This window comes from Oryza sativa, chromosome 6, assembly GCF_034140825.1.
Source record: "Oryza sativa Japonica Group chromosome 6, ASM3414082v1".
NCBI lineage: Eukaryota > Viridiplantae > Streptophyta > Magnoliopsida > Poales > Poaceae > Oryza > Oryza sativa.
Genome location: NC_089040.1, coordinates 306,183 through 323,310, shown reverse-complemented (window position 1 = coordinate 323,310; position 17,128 = coordinate 306,183). Strand labels below are relative to the sequence as shown.

The following is a 17,128-nucleotide window of genomic DNA, read 5'->3' as shown; positions in this document are numbered from 1 at the left end:
ATGTATTCTATCGTATCCTTACACATCACCGACGCTTTGGCCGAGTGGTTAAGGCGTGTGCCTGCTAAGTACATGGGGTTTCCCCGCGAGAGTTCGAATCTCTCAGGCGTCGATTATTTTTTTCCTTTGGTACATATATACAAATTTGACATAGAATCACTTTTTTCTTTTGCGGGGAAGAAAATTTATTGCTTATTGGAGAAGTTCTCACAGACTAGCTGTGATATCTGATTGCAATTTCCTTCCAACCAAAAACCAGTGCAAAACTCCACCCTAGCCTTGTTTGCTAAGAAATGACTAACGGCATTCTAACTACGGCTAACTTTCCTGATAACAACCTCCCTATCTCTCAGAAGAAGGTCCTTAGCCTCCTGAACAATGCAGATAGGAGTGAAAACGGAGCGGATTTGGACGGATAGCGGTCATAGCATATCCTAAACCATATTTTTTAAACGGATTCGGAGTGGGTGTGGATAGTGTACGGATGCGGAGCGGATTGTTTCGGATGTCGGAAATGGTGCGGAGTCGGTTCGGAAACGGAATAAATTTATCGGATGCTATGTGTGTATGCAATCAATACAACATCGAGTTAGCAATGCAAGGAACTATAATACAATAATCAATAAACGACCCATCGTAATAATTATAGGCTTAAGTGCTAAACAACATGAATACATAATGTCCATAATGTAAAAATACAGCTACGCAAGAGTGACATAAGACGGTGAAAGCCTCAGACTAAAAAATCTAGGTTCATTGATGAATTAGGCCATTGGATGAACCAACTTATGTTATATGCAATAGATAGAGTGGTTACATGTGTTGATAATTTCGGATTATCCGAAAAAATCCTATCGGATAATCCGCATCCGCATCCATATCCGCCGGATTTCTAAAAGCCCATACCATATCCTCATTTCGGACGGATTCGGGGCGGAGCGGATCGGATATTATCCGCTCCGTTTTCACCCCTAAATGCAGGCCAACTCTAAACGGTCCTTCTCTCTGCAGTACAGGTGTTGAACCACCGAGATACAGCCCGTTTCAACAAGAATCGGAAGAAGCGTCCTTTGAATCGCCGCAGTCAGCCCCATCACACATGCACGAAGTTCAGATTCTAGCGCCCCATTACAGCGCTCAAGTGGTTTGCATGACGCAAAAATTGTTTTCCCCGTGCTATCCCGGAGGATTGCACCGATACCACCCCCCCCCCCCCCCCAATGCTGCAATCAAAGGAACCATCGATGTTAAGTTTCATCCATCCCAGTACATGTCTTTCCCAACTTGGCTGAATAATCCTGAGAGCCGAGGTGACTACAGTACCCTTTGTAGCACTTGCAATACATTTTCCTTTTGACAGGTCTGCACCAGGATTTTGTCGGATCTGGAACAGTGCATCAACATAACTTACAATGAACCTCTTTGAGGGCCCCTTTGAATCAAAGGATTTTTATATGAATTTCATAGGATTCAAATCTTATAGGAAATCTTCCTATTTGGCCATTTGATTCAATGGATTGAAGCTTTCCAAATCCTACGAAATTCCTATGGAATGATACATTGCATGTGGATTTTGGAGGAAATTTAGTAAGAGCTTCAACCTCTTGGAAAATTTCCTTTGAGTCTATCTCTCTCATCAGATTCCTAGTTTTTCCTGCGCTCCAATCAAACGACCATTCCCTATGTTTTTCCTGTGTTTTGCAATCCTCTGTTTTACACTTCAATTCCTATCAGAATCCTGTGTTTTTCCTATCCCTCCATTTTTTCAACCCTGCGATTCAAAGGGGCCCTGAGACTTCTATTGGTGGGGCTGCTTTACCATGCATGATTTCATTTCGCACATGCCAATTCCTCCATAGAAACATTAGGACTGACATGCTCTCAATGCAGTTAAATAACCAGCTAGGACGTTTTTTTTACCTAGTATGTTGTAATTGTAATAATTTGGACCAAACCTTTTCACTTTGGTCCAAGTGTATTGTCACATCTTTTTACCTAGATGCAATTTGAACCAAACCTTTTCACTTTGGTCTAGTTTTATTTATAAATTGTTTTACATTGCACCTCCTCTCTTTAATTTTCTTCTCCAAGGATAAGGGTTGCTAAAAGCCAAGTAGATATGAGCAGGGTGGCCATGAGTAGGACCAAACAAGGTCGAGCCCCTGCCCATGATATTTTGTTCTACTCATTGACTCAAAATGAGATAGCTTACTTGTAGCTTAATTTTGAGTTGAATAAGAATTATTTGATGTGAGGTACGTAAAACAAAGCAGGTGCTAGTAACAAGTCAACAAAAACAAATGGATGGATCAGGATCGCAGGCTCGCAGGTGTACGTATCGACGATCGAGGATGCTCAGGAGTAGAAGGAAGGGAGCGGTTGGATGCGCGGCGTTGGGAGGAGGAGGAGCGGGTGCTTGCGGGCGGACACGAGCCCCGCCGCCTCCTCCATGTCAAGCGGCAGCGGCTGCGACGGCGGCGGCGCCCAGTCAAAGCACTGCACAAGCGCGGCCAGGAACGCCGGGACGGCCTGCATGGCGAGGCCCATACCGGGGCAGGCGCGGCGGCCGCTCCCGAAGGGCATGAGCTGCGGGTGCTGGCCCTTGGGGTCGACGGTGGCGCCGGCGCCGTCGGGAAGGAAGCGGTCGGGGCGGAAGTGGAGCGGTTGGTCCCAGTAGGTGGCGTCGCGGCCAATGGAGAAGATGTTGAAGAAGACCTGGGTGTCGGTGGGGATGGTGTAGCCGCGCACCTGGACGGGCTCCACAGTGACGCGCTGCGCAAACACCGCGGGGGGGCGGAGGCGCAACGTCTCCTTGAGCACCGCCTGCAGGTAGGGCAGCCTGGCCACGTCCTGCTCTCCCACCAGACGCGACCTGCCCACCACCGCGTCCAGCTCGCCCCGCAGCTTCGCCATGCACTCCGGGTGGTTAACCAGCTCCGCCAGCATCCACTCCACGGTGGTGGCCGTCGTGTCCGACCCGGCGGTGAAGATGTCCTGCATTATATATATATATATATAATTAACATTCTTTTCTACTGGAGCACTGGAGCTGGAGGAATATATACTATATATATATATATATATATATATATATATATATATATATATATATATATATATATATATATATATATATATATATATATATATATATATATATATATATATATATATATATATATATATGTATATATATTTATATATATATAGGAGGAGTATTTGAAGATATATAGTGTACTGACGAGGACGAAGGCCTTGATGTTGTCCCTGGTGAGCTTGACCTCCGCGGTGTCGTCCTCCGCCGCGTCCATGAGCATGTCCAGCAGGTCCTTGCTGCTACTCTCCCGCCGGCCCAGCCTTAGGCTCCGCCTCCGCGCCTCCTCCTTGGCCTCGATGATGGTCTCCAGCAGCGCGTCGAACCTGGCGTGCACCTCGTTGGTCCTCCGCCCGATCCCCTGCAGGTCCCAGCCCCGGCACACCGCCACGAAGTCCTCCGCGTTGAACGCCCCCACCAGCTCCGCCACCTGCTTGGCGCAGTCCCTCGCCGCCTCCGCCATCTCGCCAGGCAGAGCGCTCGCCACCATCCTCATGATGCTGTTGTTCGCCATGCGGACCAGCTCGTGGCTCATGTCGACGCCCTCGCCCCTCTCCGCCGCCGACTGCGCCGCGCGCAGCACGTCCGCCAGCTCCGCGGCACGGACGGGGCGGAGCAGCTCCACGGTGCGCGGGCCCAGCAGCTCAGACATGCACAGCCGCTTCACGAACCGCCAGTAGGCCCCGTAGGGCGCGAACGCGAACCCGGCCTTGCCGTACGCCAGCTGTCGCGTCACCGCCGTGGGCGGCCGCTCTGGGATGCTGGCCTCGAACTTGAGGAAGTCGCGCGCCACGTCGGCCGAGCCGATCACGACGCAGTGCGTGGAGGGCCCGAGGCGGAGGTAGACGAGGGGCCCGTGGCGGGCGAGGATGCGGTCGAAGGCGCGGTGGGGTGGCGGCCGGATGAGGTGGAGGTGGCCGATGATGGGCAGCGCCATGGGACTCGGGGGCAGCCGACCGCGCTTGCTGCTTCTGCTTCCAGCTGACCTCATCACCGCCAACACCACGGTCACGAGCAAGGCAACAAGAACGGCAGCGCCGCCCCCACCGACGACGCCTTCCTCCATTTTTTTGGGGTCAGGCAGGCTGTTTCTGCTTTTTCGGTCGGTACTCCCTTAGCTAGCTCTCTCTCTCTTTATGTAGGAGTACTTCTTGTTATTAGCACCAGTACGTCTCCTCTCTCAATCTACACCGTTCATGTTACCTACCACTACTATTATATATATACTCCTGCACCCCAATTCAATCGCATTGTGTCAAATAATTAAAGAAAAAAAAAGAGATAAGATGGTCCCGTGCAATGGCATTACGTACTAGTACTACTACAGTCAATTAAGATGATGCATTAACGACGACATCGTCGTTGATTCAATACAGCAAGTACTTTTTGGGTAGGTACAATGTGCGGCCAGAATTCACACCCCCGGCCCCCCGTCACTTTCGCTACGTAGTGCCATAGTATAAGTCCAAATACTCCGTTCATCCTAAAATAGAAGTATTTTTAGACTTTGATATAGTTTTTAAAATGCTATTTTGATCAATAATATTCATAAAACTAAGATGTTTTAAATAAAAGAGTTGCATATTATGATAGTTTGGTTAATGATAAATCTAGCAACATCAATTTACATGTTTAATTTTTTTATTAATAGACTAAGTAAAAATGGTTGAGTTGAAAAGAGAAGATTGAAAAGATACGTAGAACAAGTTTAGAGAAATTGAGAAGAGGAAATAGAAATACAAACAAGTTTGTATCATCTCAAAATACAAACAAGTTTAGAATTCACTTCCGAAATCTGTGGAAGCCTGGATTGCATGCCTACTTTCAAGCCTTGGAGCTTACACCAATTATATGTAATTCAAAATTTTGAAAGAAGAAAAATGAAGATAAAAGGTAAAATTATTTACATGTAGTATGTCACGTGTGGGCTCTTCTTTACCAGTACATACCGAGCACTTGATAGTGTGTGTGTTTGGCTCGAGACTTGTGAGGCCTGTACCGACCGCACGATTGTGTAATTAATTGCCTGACAGGTGTCACAGAAAATGAACGTCCTCTGAGTCAGAAATGGATGCGTGTCTGCTTCTCCTTCATTGATACTACCATCAACATTTGTCACTATCTAATAGCATCTCCAACGGACTACCTAAAATAGACTCTTCAAATACCCATATAGCTAGTTAGCCAATTGATTTGGTCAGTCAAACTCATTGTGGACTCCAACAGCCTCTCCATCTAAAATCTCTATTCCGAACCTATAACATTGGGACCTATATGTCAGCCTCTATTATCACTCCTTAATCTTTTTTCCCCTCTTCCTCTAGATTTTCTCCCCCCTCCTCTTCCTCAACACTGACAAATGGAAACGACGATGGCTACCACAGTGGATGGGGATGGTGGCGACGGCGAATGGCAAGGCGGCGACGGCAAGGCGGCGGAGGCCGCACGAATCCACGCCGCGCCGCCCGAATCCATGTCGCCACTGGTGGGGACGGAGGCAACGGAGGTCGGCCGCCGCTGGATCCAGATGACAGCAACGGCAACCTCGGGGACGACTGGCGACGGTGCACACGACGACGACAGCGGCTGGCGACCTCGACAACGATGGTGGCGCTCTGGCGTAGGTTCAAGATGCTCGTCGTCGTGCTCTCCGCCGCCGGCTCCCCAACAACCCCGCCACGGCCCCCTCCTCGCCGGCGGCAGCGGCCCAGTGCCCGCGGTCGAGGAGCTTCGCCGTACCATCCTGGAGATGCAAGCGGCGCACAGAAGTTGTGGACTCCCGTTTTTATAACAGGAATCAATCGTGTAAACAGTACCATTTCCCTGGATCAAGTAGTCTGGTACACATGAGTTCTTAGCTGAAATACCAAATGCACATACACGAGAGTCTAGTGCGAATTATTACATCATAAGCCCGCAGGCATAGTCTTAGATCATCGGACCGAGCGGTCCGGAATACATTCCAAAAGCAGAAGTAGATAAGGCAGCGGCACGCCATTGCCACTTGCAACGACCGTAACTAAGACCTACTGAGCGCCATCGTCTTCATCACCCTCCTGGTAGTAAGCGTAGGGATCCTCCGAAGCTTCATCTCCGACCTCTGATTAAGTTTGTATATTGCAAGGGTGAGTACCAACCGTACTCAGCAAGCCACCACAGCAACAATGCACATGATAGAGAGTATTCAAGGTGTGGCTATGGTTCATTTGCGTAAAGCAAGTTTTGTAATTCTTTTCACAAGCCTAAAACCTAGCATAGACTGATCAAATTTTAGTACCAGTGTTCACATTAAACAACGGCGGTTCTGTCCAGCATCCAATGTGATCCCAAGGATGGCTTCCCGCCATTGAGTCGTCATGATTTTCTGAGGACGTCCACCTTCCCTCCTCTCAGGAAGTGGCTCCACCAGCATAAAAGTCATCATGCAATATCCCATCCCACACAAGTTAAGAGTTTAGAGTCTAGCCAAGTGTAATACACGTCCCGGTGCTCAATAACCGCGAGCACGGCTATTCGAATAGATTTGCTTTACTCACACTGCAGTGGATGTACACTTTACCCGCACTCCGCGACTACCCAACACATGAGCCTCGTCCCAACACATGAGACGCGTCACGACAAAGCTTTTTGATAACCTCGCATTGGCAGTACCCGCTCCATGAACTTAAATCCTCATGCACTCTAGGTGTCCATGTTTCTAGCAGTGAGAGGAGTTCTGGCGCTCCCGGGAAAGAGAAGTCTCACACACATATTAAATTATAGTTCAAGTTAAGTTCTCTCTCTCACACACTCATGGCAGTCCTACCAATGGCGACACTGATGTAGGGCACGCCTCTCGACCCTACCTCAACGGCTGTCCCACCGTAGCGCACCTGCCTCACTCAGGGGTGAACCATCTATGCAGGGATACTGCCTCCGCTCGGCTATCTACTCCGCTAGGTCTATACCCATACGAGAAGTGCGGTTGTACGGGGGTCGTTTCATTCTTAACTTCATGGCTCGGTCCTTAATTGACCGGGGACGGTACTAGCCTTTTTCAGATACCACCCAAATCCTCCGTCCGCCCCAGTCGAAAACAGTTGTTTAGTTTTATTTCTCCTTTCACAAATCATGTCATCAATATCATGGCAATGTGGCGCTCATGTCTCCACATGCCGCATCTCAATTACCTTCCCAAAGGTAATTTCCCAAGTATAAAGCATTTTGATAAATATGAGTATGCATGATTCTAGAATAGCATTTCTAAGCAATTGTCATAGTTGACTAGGGACTCATACGTAAACATGGTTACGAAGGAATAAGGGGTAAACAATAATCAAGGCATGGCATAATCACAAGTAGGATGTTTATCATTGCATGCAATTTTATTTGTAAACAAAACAATTTCGCAATTGGGATCAACATGTTCAAGGAATAGTGATGACTTGCCTCGCTCGTAGTCCTGCGGGTCTTGACCCTCGCTCGGATCCGCAACTCCCTCGGGCTCTAAAATTACGTGCGAAGAAATGATTTGAACTCAATTAGAATTCAAATAAAATCCAAATAAACTCAAATAAAAGTCGAGCGCGAATCGATCTTTCTATATTGACTACAAAGTTTGCAAAAACCACGCTATTCCAATTTTAAGGTCATTTAATCCTAAGTCATTTTGTGATTTAGAAGTGTCTCTATTAACATTCAACGAAGAATACAATTCTTAGTAACTAAATCCGATTATCTACCGCGAGTGAGTTACTTATAGAGATTACCAAAATAATCTATAATTATATTAAATTTTACAATTCTATGACTATAATCAACCTATAATTAAATTCTAATTATTTTAAATTTTCTAAGCTTCCTTAATCTCCCTCTAATTTCTATTTATTTTTCCTTTTCTTTTTCTCTCCTCTTTTCTTTCTTTTCCTTTTCTCCCTCCTTTTCTTTCTTTTCTTTTCCTCTTCTTTCTTTTCTCTCCTCTTTCTTTCTTTCCTTTTTCCTCCCTCCTTTTCTTTCTTTTCTCTTTCTTCTCCCTCCCGGCTTCTCCCTTCCTCTCTCTCTCGGCTCATGCTACCCGGGGCGGCGACGGCGGCGGACGAGGGGAGGGGCGGCGGCTTACCGACGGCGGCGGCGGCGACGGCGGCGCAAGGCGAGGCGACGCTCGGAGCGGCACACGGCGCGGCGCGGCGGCACGAGGGTGGCGGTGCAGTGGCACGAGAGCGGCGGCGCGGTGGAGAGGGAAGAGGGGAGGAGGAGGGAAATGGAGTGGGGGGAAATAGAGAGGGGGTGGGGTATTTATAGGGAAGAGGGAGAGAAGGAGAGGGGGAGGGGCGGCGGCTTAATGGCGACGCGACGGCGGCGCACGGGCGGCGACGCAACGGCAGCGTGGGGCTCGGGGCGGCGACGCGACGGGCGGCGACGCGACGGGCGGCGGGGCGGGGCTCAAGACGGGCGACGCGACGGGTGGCGTGGGGCTCGACGTGGCGACGACGACGGCGCGGGGCATCGGCGACGGTGACGGCGCGCGGCGATGGGACGGCGACGCGGCGGCGCGGGGCTCGAGACGGGCGACGGCGACGGCGCGCGGCGACGGGACGGGTGATGCGACGGCGGGACGGGCGACGCGACGGCGACGGCGGAGCGGGGCTCGAGACGACGGCGACGCGCGCGGCGCGGCAGCGGGAGCGGTGATGCGGCACGGCAGCGGCGGCACGGGACTCGAAGCGGCGACGGTGACGCTACGGTGACGGCGACAGTGATGGCGACGGCGCGCGGCACGGGGCGCGAGGCGGCGAGCGCGCGGCGCGAGGCGACGGGACGGCGACGCGGTGGCGCGGGGCTCGAGACGCGGGGCGACGGCGCGCGGCGGTAGGCGGCGATGGCGACGGCGACGCGCGACAGGCGGCAGCGGCTCGCGACGGGCGGGCGACGCGGCGCACGCGGCAGGGAGGGGCGGGGCTAGGGAACCTCGTCGAGCACCTAGAGTGCAATGAACAGTGCTAGCTCTATTTAACCCTAATTTAACCCATATTTTATTTTTATATATAACTTTCTTGAATTTAATTAGAGTTAATTCTTATTCCATCGCACTTGAATTTATTTGATACTAATATGGTCGCGATAATATTTTTATTTATTACCAACCTCACCTAATCTTTGTTTTAAATTATATTTTAATTATTTATTTTGCCAGTTTAATTTTTAGGGTTTATACCTAATTAATTATTCTTTATTCGCGATCAACAAACTCCGAAATCAAATCCAAATAAAATAGGCGAATAAAACCGTCATGATGCAATTCATTTAAAAAGTTTTTGAGGGTCCGTAATTTTAGAGTTCTGATTTTGTTGGTCGAATTTTCAGGGTGTTACAGAAGTTGGTGCTTGCGGCGGTGCACGGCGCCTGCATTGGCGGCGGCGGCGAGGTCTTGGCCGCCTGCGCCATCCGAGCCGAAGGAGGGGGGGATCTATGTGGGGCCCACGGTTGGCCAGTGATTTCTGGCTGGCCAAATTTGGCTAGTGGAGGAGGGGTTTTGGCCAGCAGGATGGCTTAGCTATCCAGTTGGAGAGGCTGTTGGAGCACCTTTTTAGGCTAAAATGGCTAAAATTTGGCTTGAAGAGTGGAATGGAGAGGCTGTTAAAGATGCTCTGAGGCTGTTGAAGATGCTCTAACTTACAGAAGTAGTACCTCCGTATTGAAATATAAGTAGTACAGTATATTTTAAGCTATAAATCTGAACATATAATTATCTAAATTCATAATATCTTCTCGTGATTTGTATTTATCTTAATGGTTACGAAAAAGGTTAAAAAAGAACCACATATTTTTTTCTTTCAAAATTTTGAAGTATATAAAATTTATGTTGGGCTTGTTTGGTTCTTTAACCTACCAATTTATTGGTAATGCCAAAGTCTAGGTAAACTTAGGCACTACCAAATTATTGGTAGAGTAAAATTATTTAGCAAACATTTGGATTGCTACCAATATAAAACCAAATTCTCATAGTACATTGAAGAAACTTATAAAATATAATAAATAGGAAAGATGCACTACCAAATATTTGGCCACGATCCAAACTAACACAAAAACTATTACATTTGCCAATAAATTGGTAGGGCATGTTTGTTTATCAAACCAAAACGGCCCATTATCTCAGAGGCTTGAAAGTATGCATGCAACCCACACCTTCTAGGCTTCCACATATTTTCGGAAGTGGATTCTAAACTCAAAAAATATATCTACTTATTATTTGCATGGAATTTAATTGATTGTAAAAAAAAATCAACATAATAGATTAATACTTTTAGAAACATAGTACAAACGCACAAACGACGTCTTGCTATCGACAGGTACATCGTCTACTACTGAAATAATAATTAGCCTAAACAATTAGTCTAGGACTTAGACTCGGGTGGGCTGGTTCCACCACAAGAACCTAACCAATTGAATTATACTCACTTTACAAATAGATCATTCCACAAACATAGAAGTTAAAAATCCAGTTACCACAAGTTATAAAAGAAAACACGTAACTAGTTAATGTATATTCGTAGTTAAAGTTATAAATGAAGAAGATGAAAATGTGACGGCAATGATATGTTTCTAATTTTGTAAAAATTTCAGTGACACAATTACGAATAAACAAATTATAATGATATTTATCTGAAATAACATACTTGTAATGGCATGAATAAATTAACCCTGCCCTTAAAACATTGGTTGTTAGGTATGGCAAGATAAAAGTGAAACACTTTTTTTGTTTTGAAAGAATATAAAGTGGTTCTCAAAAAAAAAGTGAAAGACAGAGAGGTCGGAGAAGGGAAAAGTGGCGATGAAACAAGGGAAAGTGGAGATGACGCCGGCGGTCGCCGCCGCGGCGGTTCTGCCGGTGGGGTTCCGTTTCCGGCCGACGGACGAGGAGCTGGTGAGGCACTATCTGAAGGGAAAGATCGCTGGGCGGAGCCACCCTGACCTCCTCCTCATCCCGGACGTGGACCTCTCCACCTGCGAGCCCTGGGATCTCCCGGCCATGTCCGTTATCAAGTCCGACGACCCCGAGTGGTTCTTCTTCGCCCCCCGCGACCGCAAGTATCCCGGCGGCCACCGCTCCAACCGCTCCACCGCCGCCGGCTACTGGAAGGCCACCGGCAAGGACCGCCTCATCCGCTCCCGCCCCGCCGGCCCCCTCATCGGCATCAAGAAGACCCTCGTCTTCCACCGCGGCAGAGCTCCGCGGGGCCTCCGCACCGCCTGGATCATGCACGAGTACCGCACCACTGAGCCTCACTTCCAATCAGGCAAAAACGTAAGCACGACCAAATATATACTGTCTACTCCATACTCTAAATATAAATAGCTGAGCAAATCAAATGTGTCTATTTGCTTTAATTTGTCAGGGTAGCTTCGTTCTGTATCGCCTGTTTAACAAGCACGAACAAGATGATACCCATACCCCGGCCTCCAATTTGGACCAACAATTGTCCACGTCTTCTCAAGGCAATCCCCAAAATGGCACACCTGCTGTCCAACCGGCCCTCGCCTCAATAATGAAGGATCATCAGACCTTACCATCATCTGGTTTCAGCCAACTGACTGAAATACAAGATGCTAGTACATCTGTCCATGACAAAGAGCAAACTGTAGCCCATGTGAGTTTCTTATTAATTCTCCTGCATTACTGGTCCCCATGGCATTTATATGATAATAAATTTCTTTTCTTTTTTTTCTTTTGTGTGTGTGTAAAACTTAGGACGATGCTTTTCTGGACGTGTTATCTCAACTTCCAGACCTAGAGCCTGAGCAAAGATACAATGGATTCCCTAATATCACCTCTCCAATTCGCCCTTACAGCGATCACCCTTTTGTCGGCAATCTGGGTGAGCAAGATCTTTCAGCGCATTTTGGCAGTACCTTGTCTGAGCAGGACCTGCAAAGTTTGTTGTTTAGTCCAAATTACACCAAAATGGATAAGCACCCCACTGGAAACGTAGAGTCTAATCCTACCGCGTCGTCCAACAATCCAAACAATAACACATTACTCATGGATAGTTGGAGGAAGAATGATTCATATCAGATGCTTCTAATTCAGGTTAGAATATTCTAGAATTTACTCTTACACATTTTGACTAATCTCATGAGAACATTTTCTTCCCTTCTATTTCCTGTTCTAAACAAAGCGTGCAGACAACACAGATGCTACTTGCTGTTCTTCTTCAATCAATGCACCACAAACAGAAACAAGTGATGCTAATCTTGAAGCAAGAGCCCAGAGTAGCAGCATGGTCTACAGTGGAGTAGCCGAGGGCTCCCCCTTGTGCAACCAAGATCAACTACACTCCGCATTCAATCCTCACATGGAGTCACAAAAGAGTGGAGCCTTCTGTTGGGCTGGATTGTGGACCCCTTATCCCCAGCATTGGTTCGATACTATCGTAGAACCGGGCAGGAGTGGCATGACATTTTCAGATGCCTTGAAAGAACAAGGTCAGGAACAGGCACCTTCAATGAAGCACTTGACAGCTCAAGATCTCGTTGATCCACAACAAGGAACTGCTGCAAGAAGGATCCGCCTTGTATGCTCTGTTGAGAGGGCATCAGTCTCTCAACCTGTATCCTCACATTTGCAGAGTGAATATGAAGCTGGATCATGCTGTAACACTCGCAATTCATCTAATAACAAGAAGGAAAGTGTCAGGAGTGAAGATGAAGCTGGATCATGTTGTAACACTGGAAGTTCATCTAATAACCACAGCGAGGAAAATGACGATGCAGCCTCCCAGATTATGGTACTACTACAGTTTATTGTAAGTCTATTTACTCATAGTAGTATAGTTTTGATTAAAATGGTCTTGATCAGGATGGAGAACCAATGCATATTCAGTGCAAAGAGGATACCCCTATTCAAGTGGATCATTCAGTGGAAGTTATGGACAAGCTCCAAGGCTTCTCCTTTCATGGTAAGCAATCTTTGTTAAATTCGTAATTAGAACTTGAGACATTGAAATTTATATCTTCCACCTGGCAAAAAGAAATTTATATCTTCCTACATATACCTCATGAAGGGTCCTGGACTTTTTCTTTCTTGCTAGTGTAAAGTGGTAGTCATCGTTAATAAATATTAGTGGTGTATTTACCAAGCTAGCAAGGGTATGACATGCATTCGCCCCTAGATCTCAAGTACAATTAGCTAATTTGAAAAAGGTCAATATTGGCTTGAGATGTCATTAATGCTAAGTGTAAGAACTTGAGTTTTCTATATATTGAAAAAATATATAGTACTCCCTCCGTTCCACATTATAGGATGTTTTGGCCTCTCCATCGCTCTTCTAGATTCACTACTATTCATATGAATTTGAACATATATATGTAACACATACATCGACCTATGCATGAACCTATTCAAAACCCAAAACGTCTTATAATGTGAAAGTATGGGATTTTGTCCACGAACAGTAGGTCTTCGTCTCTTATGCGGTATAGTTTAGAGGATGGGATCGTGTGGAACATTTGTGAAACAGACTACTGGAGCCAATGTTGTTTGCAGGGCTGTTGTGGCTGAGTTATTTTTTTCTCTCTGACGATGTAGCTGATCTCCTTCAATTTCCCACGTGCAGAAGAGATGTTGGTACATGCTAATCAGCCCCGTGGAACTAATCTAAAGCAGAGGCTGTTGAGAGTGGAGTCTAGAAATAGCAATGAGAATAATGTACCTTCGTTGGAGACACGAGAACAGCAGCATGCACCTCATATTCAGAAATGGACTAGCTCTGTTGTGCGACTAGGGTGGGGGTGGCAGTGGCCGGCTCTCTTTGTGATGGCCGGCTCTCTGCTTTTGTTGGTTGGTGTGTGGAAATCTCTGAATCACACTACCTGACTAATGTAAATAAATGGTCGCTTAGCTTAAGCTTGGGAGCCTCATATATACTACTACATATGTTCTTTGGAAAGTACTGCAGGTAACTGGTTCATATAAAGAAGTTGCAAGAGTTCATTAGCTAGCCATGATGTGCTTATTGCTAGTGTGGTTGTTGTTATATCACTAGTGCATCTATCTTTTCCTCCATTGTCTTTATCATGTCGATCCATCCATTCTCAAGAGCTCGCTCGCATGAATAAGGTTGCCAACCAAAGATGCTGCGTGCAACGGGGAACTGGAGAACTCTACTCTACTAGAAATAAGTTCACCTTAGGTTCTTAATTTTGACGTCAAGTTTGAATCACGTCCTTAAACTACATTATCAGATATAACGTATCCCCAATGAAAACAAGATCACGAAGCAGTTTTGGACCTAGTTCGCACTGATGTGACAACAGAAGAAAACATTAAAAAAAATAAAAAACATGTGGGATCCACATATCAGTTGAACATCTTCTTTCCTATCCCTGACGAAGGTGTAAACCGGCGGGTCATCGGTGCGTGCATCCTCGTTGTCCTAGCATAGCTTCATGAGCATGGAGGTGGGCATGTGCGGGGAGGAACAGGAAGAGCGTCGAGAGAGTGCATACGTCGTCGTCGAGCCAAGAGAGCGCGGCGACAACGAGCAGCGGGTTGTCAGTGCATACAATGAGGCATGGGACGTTGCAGGGGCAGACGGGCGGGCCGGTGGCGAGGCAGGAGTTGTGCGAGCGAAGGCGGGCGAGGTCTGCGGTGATATCTACGGTGGCAATGTTGTAGTTGTTGCTAGAGTCAGATGAGAGGAGGCAACGATGCAACTTAGAGACAGGGAGCTCGCCGTCGAGGCACACCAGTCTGCTCGTCATTGGCGCAAGATCACGAGCAGTCGTCGCCGTCGTCGCGCTGCTCACGTAACAAGATAATTGAGTCATTGAGGAGCATCGCTGGTGACCCAAGCCTGCAAAAGAGGGGAAGAAAGAGAGGCGCCACCGTCGCTTGAGGATAAGACCTAGGCTCGCCACCACTATCGTCGGCCATTGAGAAGCGGGGAGTCATCGCCATCGCGTCCATGGCTAACCGTCGTCGAACTCTTTGTTGGCCGCCCTTTCCTGTCGACCGCCACCGCGTAGCTCCTCCCCCGTTGCTCGTTGCCCTCAATTGGGAAGGAGAGGGGAGAAAGGGAGGGATGCACGCCGACCCGGAAGAGTCGAGGAGATAGAGATGAGAGAGGCTGAGGTGGAGGAAGTGGGTCCCACTGTTTTTTATCTTCTTATTTGGCTAACATATGTAGCTCACATATTTTTATTTTTTTTAATCTTGCTTCTAGTGCCATGTGGGACGAGGACTAGTCAAACTACCCATGTAAGCACCACTCAGCCAAAACCAATCATCCAAACCATAACCTCGTTTGCATTGGTTTAAAAAATGAGAAATGCTTTATATTTGGTATTGTGTTTAAGGATACGAGCCAAACTATGTAAATTGAAGTTATTTTTACTCGGAAAAAGTACACCAAAGGTCCCTCAACTTGTCATCGGGATACAAAAACATTCTCGAACAGCAAAACCAGATATATGGGGTCCCTTAACTATACAAAACCGGTCACCCGAGGTCATTTGGTGGTTTTAACCCCGGTTTTAGTCTACGTGGCGGCTGAGTCAGCGTGGGACCCATGTGGGCCCACATGTCATGATGCCACGTCAGCCGGCCTCTCCCTTCCTCTCCTTTCCTTCTTCTCCCTCTCACTCCTCTCTCTGGACTGGGCAGGCTGGCCGGCGATGCGGCGGCGGTGACGCGGCGGCAGAGACACGGGAGAAGGGGAGGGCGGCGGCAAGGCGAGGCGGCGTCGGCGGGCGAGTGCGGTGACAGAGAGGCGGCAGCATCGACGGCAGCTGCGACGCGGGAGGGGAGGCCGGCACCGACCCAGAATCGGAAGCTAAAGGCGACGGCGTGGGCGAGCGTGGAGGCAGAGGGGCTCTTCGCTGTTGGACACCGCACTGGAAGTTGTCATCACCGACCGGCGCCCACCCTGGAGGGCCTCACCACTAGAGACCGGTGCTCGAGCCCGTCGACCGGCGCTCGAGCCCGTCGACCGGCGCGCTGGCCATCCTCCGCGACTGCGAGCCTGATGGCTCGGGCTCCGCCCCGCTTCCTCCACGCGCCGGCCACCACCGCGCCGTGGGCGGCGGCCAACGTCGACCTCGCCACACATAGGTCCCTACAAGCCGGCGCACGAGGGGCTCGACGTGGTCCTCGCAACGTCCAAGGCCGCCTCCGGTGGTTCCCCAGCCATCCCGCCTCCGGCAACGGCGCCACAATTTCCGCCGCCGAGGGCTACGACGGCGAGGACCGCGTTAGCACGTTCCCCGACGACCTCCTCGTCGCCCGCATCCCCGTCAAGGACGGGACTCGCACCGCCGCACTCGCCTTCCGCTGGCGACGCGTCTGGAGCTCCACGCCGCTCATCCTCCGTGGCGAGCCCTTTGTGCGTCGGCGTGGAGGGCCATAAGGGCGGCGAGGTCGACGATGGCTGCCGTCCACGGCGCGGTGGTGGCCGGCTTGTGGAGGAAGCGAGGCGGCGGCGGCGCTGGTCGCCGATCTCCTCTCTGCCGGCGGGCTGTCGGTGTCGTAGCCGTTGGCCGTGCCCTCGTCGGTCACCCGGACCCCTTCCACGTCGTGCACCGGTTCGAGCTCGCCGAGTCCTCAACCATCTGCTCGCCTGCAAGCCTCGCCGCTCGCGCTCAATTGGCAGAGAGAGAGAGGAGGAACCGAGGAAGAGAAGAGGGGGGGGAGAGGCCGACTGACGTGGCATCCTGACATGTGGGGCCCACGTGGGTCCCACGCTGACTCAGCCGCCACGTAGACTAAAACCATAGTCAAAATCACCGAAGGACCTCGAGTGACTGGTTTTGTATAGTTAAGGGACCCATATATCTGGTTTTGCGGTTCGAGGACGTTTTCGTATCCCGATAACAAGTTGAGGGACCTTAGGTGTACTTTTTCCTTTTTTACTCTTCTAATAGGAAAGATGGGTGGATTTGAGCGAGAAGAAAAGGCCCACGTTTTCATTCCGGCCCAGAAAGCAGCTGCTGAGCTGGGTGGGCATCACGAATCGATGGGGGAAGCTAAGCTAGGGCAGTGTGGGGGTGGGCCCACCTAAT

The 17,128-nt window shown here is 48.9% G+C and overlaps 2 protein-coding genes, 1 long non-coding RNA gene and 1 other non-coding gene across 5 annotated transcripts; 2 read left to right on the top strand and 2 right to left on the bottom strand.

Annotated features, from left to right (window-relative positions):
• The first annotated feature begins 30 nt into the window (after positions 1 to 30).
• TRNAS-GCU (transfer RNA serine (anticodon GCU)) lies at positions 31 to 112 on the top strand. The gene has a single exon. It is a non-coding gene; the product is annotated as a tRNA-Ser (tRNA).
• A 1,893-nt stretch (positions 113 to 2,005) lies between these two features.
• Positions 2,006 to 4,290, bottom strand: LOC4339836 (cytochrome P450 93G2-like). The gene is made up of 2 exons (XM_015787468.3): positions 3,243 to 4,290; positions 2,006 to 2,994 (listed from the first exon to the last, which is right to left on the bottom strand). Exons 1-2 carry the CDS (start codon positions 4,158 to 4,160, stop codon positions 2,356 to 2,358), a joined length of 1,557 nt encoding a protein of 518 aa, XP_015642954.1. The 5' UTR covers positions 4,161 to 4,290; the 3' UTR covers positions 2,006 to 2,355.
• A 6,586-nt stretch (positions 4,291 to 10,876) lies between these two features.
• LOC4339834 (NAC domain containing protein 50) lies at positions 10,877 to 14,070 on the top strand. Of its 2 annotated transcripts, none has more exons than XM_015787467.3 (6): positions 10,877 to 11,378; positions 11,470 to 11,721; positions 11,823 to 12,161; positions 12,250 to 12,858; positions 12,930 to 13,029; positions 13,687 to 14,070. In XM_015787467.3, the coding sequence occupies exons 1-6, from the start codon at positions 10,905 to 10,907 to the stop codon at positions 13,944 to 13,946; spliced, it is 2,034 nt and encodes a 677-aa protein (XP_015642953.1). In that variant the 5' UTR covers positions 10,877 to 10,904; the 3' UTR covers positions 13,947 to 14,070. The 2 variants fall into 2 exon arrangements, with proteins under 2 accessions (XP_015642953.1, XP_066167513.1); XM_066311416.1 differs by having other exon boundaries at positions 13,659 to 14,070.
• LOC136356880 (uncharacterized) lies at positions 12,617 to 15,142 on the bottom strand. The gene is made up of 2 exons (XR_010741907.1): positions 14,958 to 15,142; positions 12,617 to 14,870 (listed from the first exon to the last, which is right to left on the bottom strand). It is a non-coding gene; the product is annotated as an uncharacterized lncRNA (long non-coding RNA).
• Positions 15,143 to 17,128: the final 1,986 nt, after the last annotated feature.